This window comes from Lolium rigidum, chromosome 2 (assembly GCF_022539505.1).
Source record: "Lolium rigidum isolate FL_2022 chromosome 2, APGP_CSIRO_Lrig_0.1, whole genome shotgun sequence".
NCBI lineage: Eukaryota > Viridiplantae > Streptophyta > Magnoliopsida > Poales > Poaceae > Lolium > Lolium rigidum.
The window spans coordinates 141,305,821-141,328,766 of NC_061509.1; the positions used below are offsets into that span (position 1 = coordinate 141,305,821).

The following is a 22,946-nucleotide window of genomic DNA, read 5'->3' on the forward strand; positions in this document are numbered from 1 at the left end:
CAATCAAATGACTCCAAAAATCCATTTGCATGGAGTTTCTTCATGCGTTCCTTTCTAACATGACTTAAATGGCGGCTATCTATCCTATAATCCGGTCTCCCATCAACCACCTTGAGACCGGTAAAAGGAAAACCTATCAAGGTCATACATTTGCCTTGCGCATCCCGCTTGATCTTGATGATAACTCTTCAAGCTCCACTCAAGCCGGAATGCCTCACTTGATCATTGTTGCTTCGTGAAGACTTCACAAATGCTCCCCCATACACTATGATGGGAAAGCTCCATTGATGCACATCTTCACATGTCCATTATAACTAAATGAACAACAAGGTTTAAGCATATGATCCTCTTGAGATGCTCAACTTGAACTTGCCCAACTCAACCTTGATGACGATCACCACTTGACGTCATCCTCTAATGGGCTATATGAGATCTCAGTTTTGATGCATGCCCATGGAAAGATACCTAACCCACATAGACAGCACAAAGGAACATATATGATGGGTTAGTTCATAAAGCATGATTGACACGGCTTACCATACCACATGACTTCTCGTGGCACATTCTTCATGCTTCATGTGTTGACCAATCTTGAATTTATTCTTCACTCTTTGTATTGGTCAACCTTGTATCTTCTCATGCTCTATCATACTATCTTGAGGTGTATAAAGAATTCTTCACTTGGAATCAAGCACTCAAAATCTTGATCATTCGTTGCTTATCACATAAGCTAGAGCATGGCTAATATTGAGTTCCACATAAGAACTCTATTTTCATTTTTTCTTCTTGATCATATCACATATATATCTTCAAATCGATGATCTTGATGCCACTACACAAGGTATATATTTATCTTCATGGCATTCATACTTGAATCCAACACATGGAATACAAGTAGTACCTATGGAATATTCCTTCATATAAACTCAATGAAAACATTAGTTCATAGGGGTTTTCATTAATTACCAAAACTCCACATAGGGGCAATATACCCTTACACTAATAAATGAAGAAAGAGAGTGAGATGGTAACTAGCTATGTTACCATAACATCACACACCTCAAGGCAAGATGAGTCTACAACATAATACATGATAAAATGCATGACACCACATATAAGTTACTACCCACTATGAAGGTAGTAACCTAAACTAGTTACATGACATTATGTTACTAGTCTAAGTTACTCCCCACTATGACCAGCCTTATGTAAGAGCTAGCTCTAGTGTGTTCCTATGCAAGTTATGTCAATGAAAGGTGGGTCATATATTAAAAAAATAGTACATTTTTATAGCCAATTATTGTACCTGTTAGTTACAAGTTAGCTATAGATAACATAACATCTTGCTTGTAGTCAATAACCACCTATACTGTTGAAGTTGCTCTTAGCAGTCCCCATCAATGTTGTTGGAGACGCTCTAAGAGCATCCCCACTCGTCTCCCCGACGAGGCCCCCGAGCGACGTTTTTCCCATCCGGACGGCGTAATTCGGCCCAGTCGCGCCCCCGGTTCCTTGATTTCGTCCGGATTTGGCCCTTCATCCATCCGGAGAGCCCACGCCATCCCCGGTCCCTCGAGGCGCGCTCTGGGACTCCGAACGAAAGGATTTGGCGCGAAACATCGTGTGGACCCTCATAGTCGGCGACTGGACCGCCAAATCCTGTCGATTTCCCTCCAATTTGCTTGCATATCCCCATTCTCTCCCGTCGAATTTGTGTAGCCATCTCCATTCTGCTCCTCCACTTTCTTGTCCACCACCATGCCGCCAAAGCCGAGGAAATCGCGGACGAAGAAGGAGCGGCCGGCGGGTGTGTCCAACGCACAGTGGGCGGCGGACGAGCTCCGGCGACAGATCGAAACAAGCGCCAGGGCGGAGAGGGAGAAGAAACTCAACGCGAAGAGGGCGGCGTTGGCGGCGGAGGACGAACAAGCGAGGAGGGTCTCCATGGCCATGAGCATGTGCCATACTCGCGGCGGCGGCGCCGCCATGTTCCCCGGCCAGTGGCCGATCCAAGGTACAAGCAGTTCCCCGTCGGCTTTCTCCCCTTCGAGCTTCTCGCCGTCGTCGCCTGCCATGTTCCAAGAGGCCACCTACGGCCAAACGTCCAGGTTCACGCCGTCGCCGCCCGAGCTCGCCGGCGGCAACCTGAACGAGGGCTTCTCGCCGGCCCTACGACGAGGGCCACTCCCGTTCGGTGCAACGGCGGCGCTGAACGACGAAGTGATGAACGAGATGATCAACTCCGCCTCCATGGCCGCCGCTACGAGCCCGGGGTTCTTCCCGCAAGAGGAGGCGAGGGCGACGACAACTGTCGCGGCGCGCAACGAGTGGGTGGAGGATGTGGCCGACGGAAGCCAAGCCATCGAAGAAGAAGAAGAGGAAGAACCAACTAAAGCCGGGGTCTGCCGAAGGCAAAGAAGAAGAGGAAGAAGGACTCGCCGCCGGCCGAACCGCGCATCAAATGGACGCCGAAGGAAGAGGAGTGCCTCGCCGAAGCTTGGATGACCGTGTCCATGAACGGCATAACCGGGGCGAATCGGTCGTACGACGCGTATTGGCTTCGAGTGAAGCAGGCGTTCGACGAGCGCAAGCTCGTCGATCCCTACTTCAACAAGACGGTCATGAACCGGGGAGACAAGGCCATGGCCACCCATTGGGGGATCATATAGACGACGTGCAGCAAATGACACGGCATACAGGAGGAGCTCAAAAAACTACCGGTGAGGGGCGAAGACTTTCAATCCAAGGTGTGCATACGCTGTAGCTCCTCCGTCGACCCTGCACGTACTGATCGCCGTGAGCTGACCCGTCTCGTCGCCTTGTTTTTTCCTAGGTGCGCCGTGCTTTCGACATGTACCACGACCACACCGGCTTGACGTTCAAGTTTCTGAACGTCTACTCCCGCATCGAGAAGTGCGAGAAGTGGACGGAAACCCGCACGCCTCTCGAAGAGCAAAACCGAACAGTACAACCCCGATGCTCCGGCGCCAGGCTCGTCGGATTGCCGCCCGGAACTCGGCCAGAAAAAGCTCAAAGATCTCAAAAAGATGGGCCATCCCGCCGAGAGGATGCATGCGTCGTTCGACAAGTGCTGGGCCGGCGCGAGGACGCACGCCGCGGGGATGAACGCCAAGTTCGATGGCAGGTGGAGGGAGATGCTCGCCAACCAAGGTGTCCGGATCGCCCTGCTGAAGACGACGGCCGCGATGAAGAAGAGGAACACAGACTTGGCGTTTCCGATGGGCGGCAACACAGCCCTGATAGACGAGGAGACGAGGATTTGGTACGAGGGCCATCGCACGGTCGCACCGACATCCACCGACCCACTCCGGTCAGTGCTTCGCCCTCACCGTCTACGCCGTCGACTGCCGCCGCTTCGACGTCGACTGCGCCCATAGCGACCTCGGCCGCCGCTTCGACCATGGCGTGTGAGGAAACTGAGCCGTCAAACACCGCCGTGCCAGACGGGACTGCCGACGCTCATGTTTCAGTGTAATTTCCCTCCGATCGCCAATCTGTGGCCGATCCTTTTACCGATCTGGACGTATTTGTAGCGGGACTACATTTTGTTTGAATTTCGACTTTATCCGCCGAACACCGGGTGGACGACTGAAAATATGGTTCTCCTCACGAATTAGTTTCATCCAATCCGGGCGATTGTTTCGTCCGGATAACGGTGGGGCGGTGTGGGGAGGTGAAACGAGTGGACAACTGGAGATGCTCTAACCAGTACATAAAAGGGAGCTATGAGTACCGTTCCAAAATAATTCCCCATTCGAGCAGCGAGGGCGGTGCCGAGATGGCCGGCCGCCGCCGTACTTCGCCGGCGTTGGGGCCGCTGGACGACGAAGATCTCCTGGCCGAGATACTCCTCCGTCTTCCCCCGAAGCCCTCCTCTCTCCCCCGGGCCTCCCTCGTCTGCAGGCGCTGGCGGAGCTTCGCCACCGACTCCGCCTTCCGCCGCCGCTTCCGCACCCACCACCGGAGGCCCCCCATCCTGGGCGTCTTCGAGGAATGCGCCAGGGAGCTCAAGTTCAGGCCTCTGCTCGACCCTCCCGACCGCATCCCTTCGGACCGCTTCTCCTTAGATCTCAGCGCCTACGGGTTTTTCAGCTGGAGCGTCCTCGGGTGCCGCCATGGACGCGTCCTCCTCCTCAACCGGACGGAAAATGCTCTCCTCGTGTTTGAGCCTGTCTCGGGAGACACACACCGCATCCTCGTTCCGCCGGTGTTCACCCGAGATGGTTCCACCGACGCCTCTGCGGCGGTGCTCTGCGCTGCCGGCGACGACCAGGACCACGTGCACGGAGACTGCCACACCAGCCCCTTCATGGTGGTCATGGTAGGAACCGATGTTCGTGCTCAGGTAGCTGTCGCCCGGGTGTACTACCGAGAAAGTGGCATGTGGGGAGACCTCATCTCGTCGGCCGAGCCATGTGCCGGCTATGTTGGCCATCGACACTGCACCCTCGTCGGCAATGCTCTTTACTGGTGCCTATATGGAACGGCTGACGATGGAATACTCAAGTTCGATTTGGATCATCAGAGCCTCACTGTGATCAGCAAGCCTCCTACTGGCCCCATTGATAGCCAAATCCAGATTGTTCGGGCAGAGCATGGTGGTCTTGGCCTCGCCATATTGTCGTACCCGAGTTTCCAATTGTGGGAGCACATGGTCGATTGTCACGGTGTTGACACATGGGTGCCACGGAAGACCGTTGAAATGGACGAGATGCTTGGTCGGAAGGCTGATCATACACATATAGTGGGGTATGCTGAGGATGCCGATGCAATTTTTATGTCTATGCACAAACCTTCGGACAGTGACCCCTTCAGACGCGTCCTTGCCATCGTTCAACTTGAGTCAATGAAAGTCAAGAATCATCATGGCACCTGTGATCAGAATACCGCCTATCATCCGTTCACAAACTTCTATACTGCCGGTATTTGCCTCTCTTTACATTAGAGTAGCATGATTCTGTGTATTATTCATATATATGGTTGCTGGAGTAGTAACTTAGTTATCATTTTCCTCTTTGCTTGATCGACAGAACTAATATCTGTGCTGTTTTTTTATGTTATACTAGTTTCACTGTACTTTACTCAACAATATTATAGCTGCAGAGTTAACATACTTTGTATGTAAAACCATTGTGAAAGTGTTTAAGATAAATTGTAGTCAAAGGGCACCTTCATGGTAAATCTTGCACCTTAAATCTAAACATATCCTGCTCTAAGGGGGACACAGTTACTTCTGTTTACTCAAGATTTCCTTATCGGCAATCAACACTTGAACCCAGCCACTGAGGCTACATTAGGAGTTACTGATAGAATTTTCATATGGCTAAGTTGTTGACAGTTATAAAGAGTAAAGATCATAGGTCAAACCTTAGCTTGTTTCGAGGTCATATCGCTGATAATTCTTTGTTTGTTATTCATGCTGAGTTCATCTTCTTCCTCCCCATTTTTGCATGTCGACCAATTGGGTTGCAAAAGGTTTATAAATTTTGACTTGTCAGGCTGATATTCATCTGTTAAGTTTAATTCATCTCATTGAGGTTTCATATTTTGTTGTTTTGGATTGTTCATACCTGTTCTGGATATGGCCATAACGCTCGTCTCTTTAGAGTCAATTGCCTGCATGAAAAGATCAAATTACCCTAACCTTCATGTCCCTTCTCCCTTTGCTCTGGCCTGGAGGTAGCAAACTGCGCAGATGAATTTGATCATTCGTGTACAGAACTCCACAGAAAAAATGTAATTAACCAATTGCTAACAAAAGTTCGTATTGCCTTGCTGTTAGAATGTAGTGTGGATGCCAGGATGATGCTGCTTGAAAGAAAAGAAAAAAAAGCAAGGCAGATATCTATTCTGGTCGAAGTTCTTTTACATTTGTACTTTTATCAGCAGCTTCTGAAGTTTGCAAATGGATAGGTAACTATTAATTATTATGATTGATCATACTCGGGAATCTGGTGTATATATAAACGAAAGAATGCGACACTTTTATGGGAAAGAACTTGGCATTATATATTAGAATCATTTGAAATCACGCATCAAGACTGTTATGTTGTGCTGAACCTTAATTGTGTGTTCAGACACCAGTTTCATCTTTTATACCTCTCTTTTTTCGAAATGCTATTTTACTGCTAGAATGACCCAACCTTGAAGATTTAGTCATAAATTCCATGACCGTGAAGTTAACATTTCCTTACCTTCTCAACTATGGCTCGTGCACTTGTGACTAATGTGGTCGGTTGCTTCACAGGCACTGCTAGAGCGTGAAGTACTCCGCCAGCCATTGAGCCACCGAAGCATCATGGGCTAACTCTATCCTCCTACATCTCCTGAAGCCTCTAATTTCTTATGATCTGCATACTTCCTATAACTTGGTTGATGCAAAAGATTGTTTGACTCGTATCAAGGAGGCACCCGGGGATTACTGTGAAAGAGTCTCTGCACTTTATACTAGTCCCATGTAATATTCTATGACACTTTATACTAGTCCCATGTAATATCTATGACTAATCTCACTTGAACCTTGCAACTGGAGTGCCTGTGAGTTATGTATTCTTCTTCTGTTTTCCTTTTTCTGGAAAAATTAAGATGTATGTGTGCCACTTCGTACTGCCTGCCACTCGTAGGAGGTAGAATCTCAAATCATATGATGGCCATACGAATGAATTTTGCATGTGTGTTCCTCTCGTTTTAATAGCTTTGCTAGTTGCTCCCAGAGTTTCGATGGCTGAGGCTGCAAATTCAACTGTTTTGAAACTCAAGGATGTTTTAATTCTGAGACTGGATTCGGAACAGCTGAGATCTACTTACAATCTAATAGTATCTAAGCCACTAATAAAGTCACTGGTAGAAACTAAGATGCCAAGTGTAGAAGAAGCAGCTTGCCCCATGAGCTGCTCTGCTAGGTGTGCAACGCTGGCAAGCATGTAGCGCCGTGCAACGGTAATGCTCCGGCAATAGGCACTACGCAAAAGGGTTAGATTTTGAAATAGTTTTGCCGAGAATTTATTTTTCGCTGAACTATGAGGTTTGTTATCATTTTTGCCGGCATGCATGGCGAAAAGAGCACGCCACCGTGCTCCCAAAGCATATGCTTTCTCAAGGCGCCAACTTCAACTTCGAAGCAGCTCACCTTTGTCGATTGTAAACTGCTTGCTAAACTTCAGACACCTGCAAGGTGCAGTAAATCCCTAGGAACTACACGTTACTTAGCTCGAATCCCTTACGTGCACAAGAAAAATCCGGCATTGCAAACAGGGATCATGTGTCAGAAACTTCAGGGTAGTTCATCTAAATCCTTGTCAAGTTGCCAATCACCATTAAGGGTAGTTCATCTAAATCCTTATCAAGTTGCCAATCACCATTATAGTAATAATACCATTGCTTAAGAAAGTGTACAAGCTTGTTGGTTCTAGGGGTCCATGGTCTAGGTTAGCTTACAGAAGAAGTACGACAGTTATGGATGGATGCCCAGCAGTTTCAGTGAACTTTGTAAAGAAGGCCCTGCCCCCCAGCCATCTCATGACCTCCAAGCAACAAGGCATGGCATGACATCACAATGCTGAATAAAGTGTCACCTGCAGGCAATGCCTCCTACGTGCTCTTTTGCATGATGATGCGCTACGCCCCAACACACAAAACCTACTTACTCACATCCTTGTATATTCTTCTTTCTGAACCTCAACGCTTGCTTGATTGGAGTAATAGATAAAGCTGGATGAGCTAGGCAGTTTCTGGGTTGGAAGGTTCAGCTCCAACCTTCCACCTCTCAAATTCTGCAACACTCAACAGGAACGAGCTTGCGTTTCGATGCCCCCCACCACCGTATTCCTAGAAAAAAAATTAACAAAATATTCTATAAGCCAACAAGTCTTGACATAGAGACTTTTCGCAAGCCAGGGCACTGCGACCTTAGACATCAGTGAGTGAGAAAAGTACCTGAGATATAGAAGTTGTGTCTTCTTGACCCAAACTTCTGAGACTAATTTTTAGCATCTGGTCATTATTCAACTCAGGAACTTTATATACCACCGCGCCAATAGCTCTGAGGAGGAAAACAGAGCACACTTAAGATTATGAGCTTATGACATCATGCTGTAGTGAAGTCAAAATTATTCTTAGATAATGGATGAAAAGGAAGACGCGGGAAAAAATAACGACTATGGATCAATATAAAAACTGGGAAACGTAAAACACTAAAACTTGCCTCAGATTCAAATTCTGACTCTTGTCGGCTAGCTGGTTTCCGAGTTCACTTCTCAACTTTGCAATAGCATCAGCATTCACAGCCTAAGGGGCAAAATGACTAATTTTAATAAACAAGATGGCCACCGAAGGAGTGAAGGTTAAATTCATGGCTTGAAACAAAACAAATAAAATTATGTAGTGTCAAAGTTATTGAGGTCAGGTGCGTATGTAACTGTCCCTGCAGGTGTCGGCTGCTGAACCCTCCCTACCAAATGCACTTTGACATCCCACAACTTTCTGCAGATTGCGTAGACCCGGGTTAACTGGATCTATGCCACTACAACTTTCGCGAGTTGGAGAAATGCCATTACAAAAACCTAAGTTGGAAATATTCCACTACAACTCTCTCATACCCCTATATATGCCATTTTCTTTGCTAAAGAGAATAACGGTTCAATAAATACTTGTATTTCAGTATGTATTTCAATACTGACCATACTACCCCTGTGCCCAAATTTGGGCAGCACTTTTAGGTCGTCCGGAAGCCAAAATAATTAAATTAAATAAGTTTTGGACAAAAATTGAACTGGCCAAAAAAATCTTGCAACACCGATCCAAGACTACTGTGACGTTTTTAGCCAGTTCTGGACACATATGCAGACCCTCGCTCATCTTGTTAGTGTTCAATGTTCATACAAAAAGCATCTAATACAAAATTCAATTAAAATCTATAGAATTTTCTGTTGAACACATCTCCATGAAGGCAAGGAGCAAAATCTTTGTTGCAATAATTCAACAGCAATCATCTGCCTCCCTGTACCCAATCGTATACAATAGCAAGCATAGAACCAGGAGGAGAAATAGAAAAAGAGTATTGGAGGCACAGGAGCTGGCTGGCTGGTCTATGGGGTTGGAATCTAGGTGCTAGTGGAGGCCGCCGGAGATTCTGTAGAAGGGAGGAAGGTCTCCAGGTATGCTCCTCCAGTCGTGGCGCTCTCCTCCAGCAGCTGCACCGCAACCACGTCGCTCGCATACGGCCCCACCGGCGTGTGTGACGCGGCGTTGAGCGCCTCTGGCCACCTGCGTCCTAATCCAGCAGCAGCCGACTCACGCCGCGCCCTCTTCAATCAGGGCCGCTTCCAGAAGCGCCCTCCTCCACCAGCAACCGCCTCCAGCGCCCTAATCCAGCAGCGACCGACTTCCGCCGCTCACCCTTCAGCACCGCCACCTCGAGCAGCGGCCTCCTCCGACAAGCCATCGCGTTTCGTGCGAGAGGGTCTGGTCGGTTGATAATCCAGTCAATTGACTGAGAGATGGACGTGTCCAGTTACAAAACGTTACTAATATAAAGTTGTATAAGAGTGTATAGCTTGGTATTGGACAAAATGGCATAGGTAGAGGTATGAGAGAGAGTTGTAGTAGCATATTTCCAACATTGGTTTTTGCAATGGCATTTCTCCAACTTGCGAAAGTTGTAGTGGCATAGATCCAATTAACTATTTATCTTAAGCACAAGGGTAAAATGTGCTCAAAAGTTAACTCCTATAGTCCTCAGGCATATAAACATCTCTTCTAATACAAGTATACGTAAACATGTAATTTGGACGAAACAAACTGACCATTGCAAAGAAGATTTTTTAATATTCTACTACAAGTTGAAATAACTACATGAATCAAGTAGAAACATATGTATTGTATTTTTATTCAAGATCAATGAAGGGGAGCCTTGGTGCAAGGGTACAGCTGCCGCCTTGTGATCAAGAGGTCACGGGTTCGAGATGTGTAAACAGCCTCTTGCAAAAATTGCAACGAAAGGCTGCATACAGAGACCCCAAGGTGGGTCCAACCTTACCCCGAAACCCACGCAAAGCAGGAGCTTCGTCCAGTGGGCTGGTCCTTTTTTATTCAAGATCAATGCTTAGTAAAAGTTGGAAGTTAGTGTAATATCAGCTGTGATTAGGCAAGATTATTATCAGTACATCTCTATCTATATAGTAATGCACTTTCAGTTTTTCACATCCATCACCATGCAGTGTTGACATAACATGGACGAAACTTGTCGTGCATAGAGCAAAGTTCATGGAGAAGAACCAAAACAAACAAAGGATATGCATATTTGTCTTACCAGACAATTCCCAAACTGCCCACATCCTAGTGCAATTTCGTAGGACTTCTCTAAACAATCAGCAATCAATGTTTGCTTCTGCGATAATGTTACTTGTCCCCGAGAAATCACTTGTTCAGGATCCAACTCCAGCAGCTGCAATAAGACCAGCACACAATTGCAGAAAGGTATTGGAAATAAGATATGGAAGTGCAAAAATAGCATAGGTATGCAAGGTATGATCAGCTGATGTTACTACTCCCTCCATCCCGGTTTATAGGTACTGCGTGTATCCCTACGTCGTAAATTTCACAACGTAATACAAAGTATATATTACAAAACATATTTCATTAGAAAGTTCAAATGTTTTACTTTCCAACAGCTGCATTACAGGATGTAATCATCAAGCACTAATAGCTAAATTATCAGGGAACAGCACCATTTCTAAATGTGATCATACTATGATTTTAAGTTGCTAATGAGTACTCAAGCAATTGTTTCATTGAGCAGCAGCCTGGAGTTGATTACTATACAACAGAAACAAGAACAAAAGAACCAATACTCAACATGCTATAAAGTGATGAAAGGTGTTGAACATGCATGTTCAAGTGAAAGGAGGAAGTTGTACTGCAGAAAAAATACTATACTACTCCCTCTATTCCAATTTGTAAACCCTCTGTTCCATTTTTTATGCTCTCTGTTTATATGCGCCCACACATTTTGAGGTTCAAGTTTGACAATCAATGAGACCAATGAAATTTGGAGTGTGTCACAAAAATTATCAGTGAATTATAATCGAAAATAGTTGCTAATGGTATGATTTTTATGGCACGTGACTGAAATATTTTGGTCTAATTGATGGTCAAAGTTGAATCTCGAAATAGGGGGGAGTGACAAGCCAGTCGTTACCTGATCAAACAACTTTCCATTTTCATTGACATTGAATTCAATGTCCAGATCTTTAAGGCCACTGCTAAAGGCCTTGCTATTTGGAATAGTCCACCTCCATAGATCTCCGTCCTCAATAAGCTTGAAGAGCTTGTGTACCATCTCAAGCTTGTTGTCGGGTAGATATTTCACTTCAGTTACATCATTACCACTTCCATGGTTCCGTGAAGTACTAGCTTCTGTCAGCAATTTGTTGCTAAAGTAGTCAAACGCAATTGTTGCTCCACTGCGTTGCATGTCAATCACCTTATTCACATTTTCCCCAAGTGTGGCCCTCCCACACAGACTTTCCATGGCAGTCTTATGATGGTCTAAGATTGTTACACTGAAAAAGGTAAAACGAGTATATAAGTGTCTCCACCTAGTGTGCCATTCTCATACAAACTTCTGGAAGCAGCCTTGTGATGGTCTAAGTGTTACGGTGGAAAAAATGAACACTTAGAAGTATCCTGGTATTGCAAAGAAAATATTCTAGTGCACAGCTTCGCAGTTCAATGATATCCAAAATGACTGAAGGCCACCATGTGTTATTCTTACTGCTTAAAGATTAAGATAAACATTGAGAAGGCCCTACTACTGTGCATAAAATTAGGAAGAATACATCTGGAAGAATCTAAGATTAACCAAAAAATTCACATTCAACAAGAACGTGAATAACACAACATAAATGGAAAATGTTCAGAGATGAATGTTTGCAGACCTCTGAACCTTTGGGGCTATATCAGCAACAAAACCAGGAGGCCCTACGAAGTCAAGCAGGTAAACATCTTTGATTTCATCAAACGGAAGACCATCACTCCTACAAAGAAGAAACCAACACCATCAGTGTTATAACAAGGAGGAACACAAAGATCATCATTCTGAATCTGCTCTGACAAGGCTTTTGTATGGCATGGCAACAACAACCCCTATATATGTTCTGGGTGACTTTTTTGTCCATTCCGACCAGTCCTGACTAATGATGTACTGAACAAATACTCTACCCAGTTCAGACTGTGGTAAACTTTGTCTCCCGTAGATAATACGACTCTACCATGTGTCTTTTTTTGTGTGACATGTTATTTCCTAACTTGAGGTGATTCTTCAGAGAGAATACAGATTGCGCAAGAGAAAAAAATGACACAAATGTAGCTTAAGCAAACAGAAAAAACGCCGGGACTTTTCAAAAGAACAACGCATACTTCCGCCAAAGTGAAACTACACCTGAACACTGCAAAGGCAAAGCTCTATGGAATTTCCCTGACACTGTCAACTTCTGTCAAAACGAGCATCTGAAAGAACTTGCTTGGTACAGATTCGATCTCGCGCATGGATATTACGGCACGTTAGGTTTAGGTCGGAAATACTACCTGATGGGCTCGTAGACGGTGTTGGGGAAGAAGCGGACGGGGAGGGCGGCGGCGGAGAAGTAGAGGTGGGCGGCGAGCGCAGCGAATGCGCCGTCCGGGCACGGGTAGTGGTACAGCACAGCCGACACCTTCCGCGCGGAGCCAGCGCAGGCCATGGCCATGAGTACTGCAGATGGCGAGCCGACGGGAGGCGGCGCGGCTGGGGGCGGGGTGCGGCTGGCGGCGGTTGGGGCTGGGGTGTCTTGGTTTTGGACTCTTTTTTTAAACGATTCAATCCTTTTGTCGATAGCTGAACAAGATACAATGCGTGAGGCTGAAAAACCTAAAACAAAATTTACAAAGATCATCATTCACATCAACATTATTTGGAGTCAAAAAGATCTCGCTAGATCTGAAAAGAGGTGAGAAGACCAAGCCATCGATCTCATGGACTGACAAATACACAATGTCATCAACTTCGAGATACCATCGTGAAGGACGCTACTGGTGTGGGAATAGAGTTGAGGCGGATTTATTCGCCCGGCGCGCTCCCACCACCCCAAGGGTGCACTACATCAGACAAACCCTGACCCTAAAATCTAGGCCAGAAGAGGAGGGAGGTCCCTCCTGTCATCAGAGCGGCAAGCGGAGGGAGAGAAGATCAACCCTCACACCGGCGGAGATCTAGGGGAGGGAGAGATGTCGCCTCCTCCTCCTATGGAGAGAGACAAAGGGAACGGTTCTCACAATGGTGCGGCAACTAGGATGAGAGATAGTAGACCGGAGGATCGACTGGGGGCCGGGGCGAAGTGGATGCCTGGAGCAAGGATGTTGGTCCCGAGGTGGTGGATTTGTCGTTATTCCTTGACTTTGTCGATGGGATGCGATGGATCTTATTTCAAGATAGCACGGGGACGTCCCCCGATCGACGTGCCATAGTGACATGTGCTTCGCTGCTTGCAGCGGGTCTGTTCATCGACTCAGACAGACTTGTTGGCGATGGTGTTTTTTTAGATTTGGCGATGTTGGACACTTGGCGTCTCTTCGAGTGCGTCTAGGTGGCGTTGGAGTTTCGCTGCGACCACTAGCTTCGACGAGTGCATAAAACAATAGGGATAGTTTCAGGACACTTGTTTTCTTCTGGTATGTCTGTTAGTCCCCACGTTTATTTACTCATGTAACTTAATTTTCTATCAATAAAATACGTGGTTGCTCTGGAAACAATATTATTTAGAGTCCTCTACGCTAACTCATTTTTTTGCGTTTGGATGTTTCTCTTCTTCGTCATTGTGACAAAAGTAATAGTAATGCAACTATCCACTACAAGAATGATAAAATGGTCTCCGCCGCCACTTCCATCGCCTCTTCCGCGGGACGACTCGCAGGACTTTGTCACCAATGTCTTCCACGCGATCCAGATGGCGCAAATATGCTAGGATCGACATCCTCATATCGGAGATGCCGCAGCCGCTGCCACTAATGCCCCAGTACGTCATCGAGCACATGTTGATGGGCCCTTTCGGAGGAAGAGGCCTTCAACTTGGAGCTGCAGTACTTGGTGCCGCCTCCTCTGCCTCTGCCGCCATGGGCACCAGCGGCCGCTCCACCTCCGCCACCGACCGCATCGACATTTGCTCCGCCGGTTCCCAACTAGCAATGGGCGATCCCGGACCTCGTCAACCTGACCCAGATGCCCAACGACGGCGAGGAGTAGAGTAGGGTTAGGGTTTTAGCGGGCCCTAGCCTTTTATATTTTCATCTTTGATTTTTAACGCTATGTAAATTGTTTTATAAATGAAAAATGTGGGAATAATGAAATGCGTCTTTTCACTGGGGGCACCCTCAAGCGCAAACGGTCATTCGTGTTATTAACGCTAATTTCTCGTCCGGGGCCGACGCAAACGCATGCGTGTGACACTTTTTCTAGTCTGAAATGTGTCGGTCCCGAGATGCCCCAAGTGACATAGGCATTCTGATGGGCCTGCCGAATAAGGTACTCGGGGATGATTGAAGGCCCACGGCCCAAAGTTTATGAAGCCCGGAGGCCCAACAAGCATCGATATGGAAAATAGAGATAGACTAGGAATAAAAGACTTGTATCAATATGGGAAGGACTCAAATAAGTCTACCGGACTTTGTAACTTCTACGATACGAAAGCCTCGGCTCCACCCACTATATAAAGGGGAGTCGAGGGAGAAAGAGAGGATCGAATCATTGTCAACACAAACCCTAGTTTTTCATAGTCGAGCACCTGTTTCGGCTGAACCTTCGAGATCTACTTGCCCTCTACTTTCCGCGAAACCCTAGTCTAGAAATTGTAGACATTGACAAGTTAATCCCTTGTGAATTGGCGTCGTCTGTGGGGATTGGAGGCGACAAGAAGCTGATCTCGATGGCACTATCAACATCAACAACATCATCAGTAGCAAGCAACGCGATGGATGGAGGTAAACAGGTCAAACTTGATCTCGTCGGTTTTGTTCCTCACCCTCCCGCCCGTTTGCATGCATATGCCGATCTGGAGGAGTCGACGGAGATGACGTTTGGGAGTTTCCACTTCCTCGTCGGGAAAGAAGGATCGCACTGTTTTGCGGCACTGATTTTTTTGGGACCGTCAACGGCCGACTCCGACTTTTCGGGATCATCAACATCAATCATCGAGTCGGCGACGAGGAGGTTTCGTCGTCAAGTTTAACCAAGCCCGCCATCGGCGGAGAACTCGTCGATATGTTCGGCAACATGTCTTTCGGGTCGTTCATGGGCTCCGATCTGAGCAGCGACGCGGAAAGCATCAATAGCGCTTTGATTTCATCGATAGATCTACTTCTATTCGGGAGGTCTTCGCCGATCTATCAGACGGTGTCACCAACCCTGAAGAAAAAAACAAAGCTACAATATATCATCAACTCTATGTAATCGGTGAATCAAGCCATCCAGAAGAGACGTCAGAGGCTTTCAATGATCTAGGTAATCCATACATCGATCCCGTTGATCTCACGCGAGGAACGGAAATAAGTATGTCGGCTCCATACCTCGCGAAAAAGTGCAGCTCTCGCAAGCAGCTTAGGATAGAGCTGGAAGAGCCATGAACGGCACAGAGCCGATGACCACAATAGCCACATCAGAAGAATTGCAAGCATATCAATATAGACTCGCTCGTGCTGGATGTGAACTAGAAAAATAAAGAAAAATACTCGGCGAACTGGAGGAAATAAGTGAGAGATCAACTAAGGTGAAAAAAGCACCAAAGCAGCCGAAGAAAAAAAGAAAAGGCCAACGAAGGCTCGGGGGCTCCAGCAGCCCAAGAAACAAATACATCGGAAGATGAGGAGGAACCATATGAAGTTATGATGATACAAGTTCCATGGATGCAGGTTTACGTGGCATACATCACAAGGAAAGAGATACCCAAAGATCCAGTAGAAGCTCGGCGAGTTATCCGACGATCCAAGGCTTTCACCGTGGTCAAGGGAGAACTATACAAACGGAGCATCTCAGGAGTATTGCAGAGGTGCGCCACACCCGAAGAAGGGTGAGTTATACTGAAATATATATATGAGGGAGTATGCGGCCACCACGCAAGAAGTTGAGCAATAGTAGCCAGATCTTTTCAGGCAGGATTTTATTGGCTGATAGCAGTAGAAGATGCAAAAGATATAGTACGCACGTGCAACGCGTGCCAGAGATTTGCGGCTAAACCTCACTCCCCGGCAGCAGAACTGATGCCGATACCATTGGTGTGGCCTTTCGCACAATGGGGGCTTGATATGGTGGGGAAACTACACAAGTCCTGGCCAGGAGGACACGTGTATTTTCTCGTAGCTATCGACAAATTTACCAAGTGGGTAGAGGCAGTACCAGTAACTTCGGTAGACGCAACATCGGCGGTAAACTTCGTCAAGGGGGTAGTTTTTTGATTTGGAGTCCCTAACAGCATAGTCACGGATAATGGCAGCAAGTTTACTTCACGAGAATTCAAGGAGTACTGCGCAGAAGTAGGCATTAAACTATATTTTGCATCGGTGGCGCACCCGCGAACTAGTAACCAAGTCGAGAAAGCAAACGGTATTATCTGCAATGGCATCAAGAAGCGACTAATAACGCCACTAGAGAAAGCGCGGCACACTTGGATTGATGAGCTACCCAGCGTGTTATGGAGCATACGGACAACACCCAATACAGCAACTCAGGAAACTCCGTTCTTTTTGGTCCACGGAGCTGTGGCGGTACTCCCGATGGAAATAGAGCATAATTCTCCAAGGGTTGCATAATATAACGAAGAAACTTCAAGAAAGGCGCTGAAGATGATGTAGACGCACTCGACGAAGCAAGGGATGAAGTATTATCAAGAGTAACCACGTATCAGCAGAACCTCGAAAATTATCACAGCCGACGTTTGCGACCCAGGTCTTTTTAAGTTGGCGACCTAGTACTTCGGCTCACACAGGATAGCCATGAAAAATTCGAGTCCCCAAGGGTGGGGCCATACATTGTTACTGAAGTAATTCCAGGAGGAGCATACAAATTGAATGATAAGAAGACAGGGAAGGACGAACCAAACCCATGGAATGTGGTGCAGCTTCGGCGTTTCTACGCTTAGAGAGCAATATAGTGTCGACTATATAAGCATACATTGTACTGAAGAGCTCGCAAGTTTTCAGACGCACTCTTTTCCTTTCAGGGCACCGAGTGGGGCTGGAAGGTTTTAATGAGGCGGGCTTGCGATGCTGCAATATAATAAAATAGTGATGGTATATTCGCAAAATATATTCGACTCTCAAAACATAGCTCAAAATTATTCGCCTTGGTTAACAAAAAAAACCGCGACTAACAAACATAGATACACCAACGAGGACACTCGGGGGCTTGAAAATAAAAACAATAACATGCAGATTTGCCTTCACTATACATAAGTCTCGCAATAATTATAATATATACAAGTTATAAATATATTTGACTTAGGCTACATACCTCGAGAAAAGAAAAAATAGCTTTCATATAAATCTATCTATGGTTATGTTCTCCTTGGCGGCACGAATATTCTGCGTCGAGTCATCATGCCGAAGATTCGTGAACAAAGCGGCGTCGTATCGAAGAAGCTCGTCGATCATTTTCTCAGCTACAGGTGATGCAACTTCATTTCGTTTGTCAACGTTTACCTTCCTCTTCGACGTCTTGCGGTAAAAAATATCGAAGAGATTGTTGAAGTCCAATTTTGAGTGACATACCTTCAACCAAATTAGAGTAAACTTTGCACCGGCCACCATCCGGGCCTTTACAAAGTCGTGGATACTCTCCATATCCTTGAACTTATTCATAAGCTTAGTAAGATTCGTAGGCTAAGGGTTCTGAGGAAACAGAGCGTTATACACCATGGCCAAAGTACTGCCGAAGAAATCTCGGAACTTCCGAACTTGAGCAGCGCGATCCTGGAACTGAACAATTCGGCGGGTACGATTCTCGTCCGCCCAGAAGTCAATATCATTCCTTTTGGGGAGTTCAAAGATAACCTCGACTCGCGAGTTCACACGTTGTTCTTCGGCGACTGTGTCAAGGAAAGAACCTACAAGCAGTACAGAAGAAGCAACACAGCCTGATAAGAGACATGAAAAATATAGAAAGAAGAGGAAAGCTACAACACAACATACCCGCCATATCTTGACTTGCATCAGTCATCAGATCAAGCATATAATTCTTGCTCTTAATAGCCCGAGAAGCATCAGCGGCAGCATATTCTTTCAACTCAAGAGCCTCTTGTGCTTGCCGAAGAGCAGCCCGTTCACGATCCGATGATTTGCGAGATTGATCCATAACGGTGATAGCCTGCTTTTTCATAGCTTGCAACTGCTGTCGAAGATCGGCCAGCTCTGGGTGCATTAAACTAACACACGAAGAATCGTCCAAGAGAACATCACCAGTAGCTCTCACAGAATGAGAAACGGCGGGGGAAATATTGGACGGACCAACAACTTTGGCATAGTTATCGCATATAAACTGGAAGAAATAAATATCGACATCAATCATCCAGCAGGGAACACTTTTCATTGATAGTTAAGGTATTTACATAAAATAGGATCCTTACAAAAGTCGACTCCTAGCGAGCCGATATGAATAGTCGCGAGTCACAAAGAAAGCGACAGCTACAAAAGGAAAGAAAGACATAGGTACATGTTGGTCTACTTGACCTCCGTCCTGGCAGTGCTAGTGGATGCAGCAGACTTTGGGTTCAGGAAGGCGAGGATTTTCTTCGAGTGGGGCTTGGCATCCTTCATCAAAGCTTTCCACTTCTCCTTGTTCATCCCTTTGGGACTGCCAGCCTTCGCCCAGTCAACGTTCTGTTCGCTGGCGGCAACCAAGGCGATGGTTCCCTCGACCCCAATCTTCAGGCTATCCTAACGATGGGTCAAGGCAAGATTTTCCTTACCCAAGAAACGCTGGACGAGCTCAGAGAAAATCTCCGGCTGTGTTTCATTAGGGAAGAAATGGGGGAAGAGGAGTGTAAATGTGGTACGAGCATTGGAAATGTTGGTGCGCGCCAAGTCACCGTTTAGCTCCAAAATCGAGAGAGCATCGAGAAGACGATCTTCGGCTTCTTCGTGCAAAGTAAATACTTCACCCATCCGCCCTGCTGGAGGAAACCACGAGTTCGTCAATATTGGAGATACTACGTGAGCAAAGGCAGCAGCAAAATAATAAAGTGCAAGTGAATAGCTTACTAGTGAATCTTCGATTCTACGTGTCAAAGCGCGATATTATGGAGTTTTCACGCTCGATTTGCTGGGCCACCTTGTCGCTCAGAGCATCCTCGGCAGTAGGAAGCCTCTGGCGGAGCCCTTCAACATCAGCAGCATCTTTCTCAGCTTTCTCACGAGCTTTTTCGTTGAGCTCTAGCTTAGCTGCAAGTGCATCAACGCGTTCTTCGGCTCGGCGGAGCGCTTCTGAAAATAATAAATCGGAAGGCAAAGATCCTTTATCAAAAGGCAAACAGTTATCTGGCGAGAGTATGAGTCGTACCAAGAACAATGCGGCTTTACCTTTCAGAGCGGTGGCTTCATCGCGGAACCCAATGAATTGGGAGCCAAGGTCGATGAGATTCTTCATCAGAGGCTGTCAAGAAAGAAAGTCAGGAAAAATATAGTAAGTGGAAAGCAAACACGACAAGGGTAAAAAATCGGCAGAAAGAGGACAATAGACAAGCAAAACAAAAAAGCAAACCAAGAAAAAAAAGGGATTTACATCGTCCAGAAAGGGAGTCGAAGAACTCCCCGCAACAATTTCGTGAGTGTCGCCAGTCCAGTCCTTGCTTTCTTCGGTGTAGGTGCTCGGGTTGCTGGCCGCAGGAGTCGAAGCTTCCATGTTTTTCTGAGGGGGGAGGCGAAGATTCTGCAGCAGTGCGGTGTTCTTCATAAAGAACCATGGTATTGGATGTGCTAGTAGGAGTCGTGCCATGAACTGCGGGTTCTTCCTTTTCCTCTCCCTCTTCAGAGTAGTCAATATAGAAATATGAGTATTCTGAAGAAGAAGAAGAAATAAATGGGAAAAACACAAAAACAAAGCAACTCACGAGCTAATGGCGCCAGCTTCATCATAGGGGTCGAAGGCACCCTCTTCTTTAGGAGAAGATTCTTCGGCAGCTGGCTCAGTAGGCTTGGAGGCGCCGGAATCTTCGACATCGTTTCTTTTCCTCTTGTGCCCACGAGAAGTGGCAAGTGGACGAGAAACGGAGTGACCAGACTCAGATTGTTTTTCTGATCCGGTTTCGCTTTCGGAAGAACCCGCGGATTTCTGAGATCCCGTGGTTTCACTCTCAGGAAGAGAGGTTTCTTGTGAATCGTTGGTGACAACGATTCTACCATCCACTTCTCCACCTTCAAGGAGTGGGGGAAGAGAAGAGAGAGTTTGATGGTTCTGCAAAATGCAACATGAACGTTCAGAGATGGTAAACCTAGAAGGGGGTGAATAGGTTTCTACAAATTTCAATTCTTTCTTTGCAATATTAGGCTTTGCGGAATATAACGATGAGCCTAATGCAAACTAGGTGAAGCAACCTATATGAGGATGCAAGTAACTCAAGCACGAAGGCTCTCAGAGGCAGTTATATCACAATTAAGGAGTTCGGTTAGAGATAACCAATAGCACGCGGAGACGAGGGTTTATTCCCGTGTTCCCTTCCTTTGCAAGAAGGTACGCTACGTTTGGAGGGGTGGAGGTCCCACGAAGGATTCCCCATACCATGAAGGCTCACCCTATTCTCCGGAGCCTATCCCACGAAGGAATAGCTCACTCACTTGTGGTATACTTTGAGGTAGCCTCCAAACCTTCACAATCTTGTCAGGAGAAAATACATAGCCCGAATGCTTCCGGGCCTCTCTTGCCCACCTAGGCTTTCCAAGGAACCCTAGAGAGAAAGTTTCTTGATGAATACAAGGGGGAATGAGATTTGTCTTGGTAGAACAGTAGATCGGGTCCTCCTCTATCGTTTCCCCGGAGGGATTTGAGTTTGGGTGGAGGAGGAGGGAGATATGAGGCTTTTGGTGTTTCTAACAATGGAGTAGAGAGAGAGAGAGAGAGCTCAAGAACAGCTTGTAGTGTAGTGCCTACCCCTTCAGAGGTAGAAGAAGGGGTATATATAGTGTCTCTTGAAATGTGGTCGTTGACAACTTGCCACATCAGCATTTCCCCGAGGAATCCGGTCAACCGGACCTAGGGCCGGATCGTCCGGCACAGGGCCCGGTCAGACGGGCCAGGGACCGGACCATCCGGTCCAAACCGGAGCAGGGACCGGGTCCTGACCGGGTAGGCTCTTGAGGCATACTGGACTCCCCCGGGTGGCTCCGGCGTGGGGGGCGATTGGGCGTCGGGGCGCCCGGTCCACCACTCGGTCCGACTGGGCCTGGGACCGGATCGGCCGGTTCTAACCAGGTCGGCGACCGGACCCTGACCGGACGACACTCCGAGCGTACTGGACATCACCCGGTTGGCTCCGGTCCTGGGGCCGGTCGGCGCCGGGCTGGCTGGTGCCAGGGCCGGTCTGACCGGGCCACTGACCGGCCAAGGCTGAAACTCCCTTGTTGATTTTTCATCGAAGTGGGGGGTCTCCCATTGCCTTCTTGTTCCATTGATACACCATTATACCTCTTTGGCTAATACCTTGGAATCATCTTGTAGACATGTATTAGACCAAATACTCTAGCACGGTGTCATAGTTACCAAAATAATGGATAAGGGTAAAATACCCTTACAATGTCCCCCTTTTTGGTATACGATGACAACCCGAGCTAGAGTTACATATAGATAATATTATAAGCCTTAAACCTTGATTCCATATGAGATGTTGAGATAGCTCCCCCATAATGTGTGCACTTGGAGAATTTGCGTTTGAATGCAAAGTGCACCATTTGTGGAATATGAGAAGCTCCCCCAATATCTTTAGGAAACAAGCATGGTATGGACATATGAGTATCAAGATATATAAGCATAGCACATAATCATCCCAACATAGAGATTAAGCATATAAGTACACGTCCATACACGAATTATTTAAAGTAGCAAATGGTTGTTGGAATGAAAAAGCAAACAAATAAGCACAAGCCAAATAAGAAGCAAATAAACTGTCAAGCATGGCTTGTGCAACCAAGGAACCCCGTGATCCTAGACTCTACTCTCTTCTCCCCCTTTGGCATCGGAACACCAAAAAGGCGAAAAAAAGAGTAGGGATGCTAGCGCTCCCGTCAATAGAACTGGGTCCCTGAGGGTGTAGAGCCATCATCACTAGCATCACCATCACCCTCTTCATCATCCTCATCATACTGTTTGTTGCCATCATCATCATCTTCTCTTTGTCCAGTAGTATCAGGGTCCTGAGCATACCGAGGAGGAAGACCACCATGAGTGTACATGGAGAGATCAAAGTTCTGGAGCATCTCATCATTAATGGGAAGCATCTCCCAATTAGGTGCATGCACAGGATACATCTCAGGTCCAGGAGGAGGAACATGAGTGTTTCTGGCAGCCATGAATTCATTTTGGCGCCTCCTAGTTTCTTGCTTCAAGGCAAGGCTTTGATGAGCAACATCATTGGTGTTTTTGCACATCTGCCACAAGCTGGTCAAGAAACGTGAGGCACCACGCTTGGGACGCCTAGAGTAGCTGGAGCTAGCAGGGTCATGCCTTTCCTTGGATCGACGCTCAGAAGGCATCATGGCAGGGATTTCCGGTTTATCTCCTTGTGAAGGCATCTTGAAGTCATCCATCTTGACCCGTTGATCTTTCTTATTGTGAGGTGCTGGCACAACCTTATTGATGAGCAGCTGAATGTACTGAGCATAATTTGGATTCATCCTTTGGCGAACATAGCGCC

General features: G+C 46.8%; 1 protein-coding gene across 1 annotated transcript; it reads right to left on the reverse strand.

The window, feature by feature from the left end:
* Positions 1–7,358: 7,358 nt before the first annotated feature.
* On the reverse strand, positions 7,359–12,046 carry LOC124687362. The gene is made up of 6 exons (XM_047221154.1): positions 11,958–12,046; positions 11,219–11,582; positions 10,331–10,465; positions 8,225–8,307; positions 7,957–8,062; positions 7,359–7,848 (listed from the first exon to the last, which is right to left on the reverse strand). The coding sequence occupies exons 2-6, from the start codon at positions 11,549–11,551 to the stop codon at positions 7,741–7,743; spliced, it is 765 nt and encodes a 254-aa protein (XP_047077110.1). The 5' UTR covers positions 11,552–11,582; positions 11,958–12,046; the 3' UTR covers positions 7,359–7,740.
* Between the last annotated feature and the right edge of the window lie 10,900 nt (positions 12,047–22,946).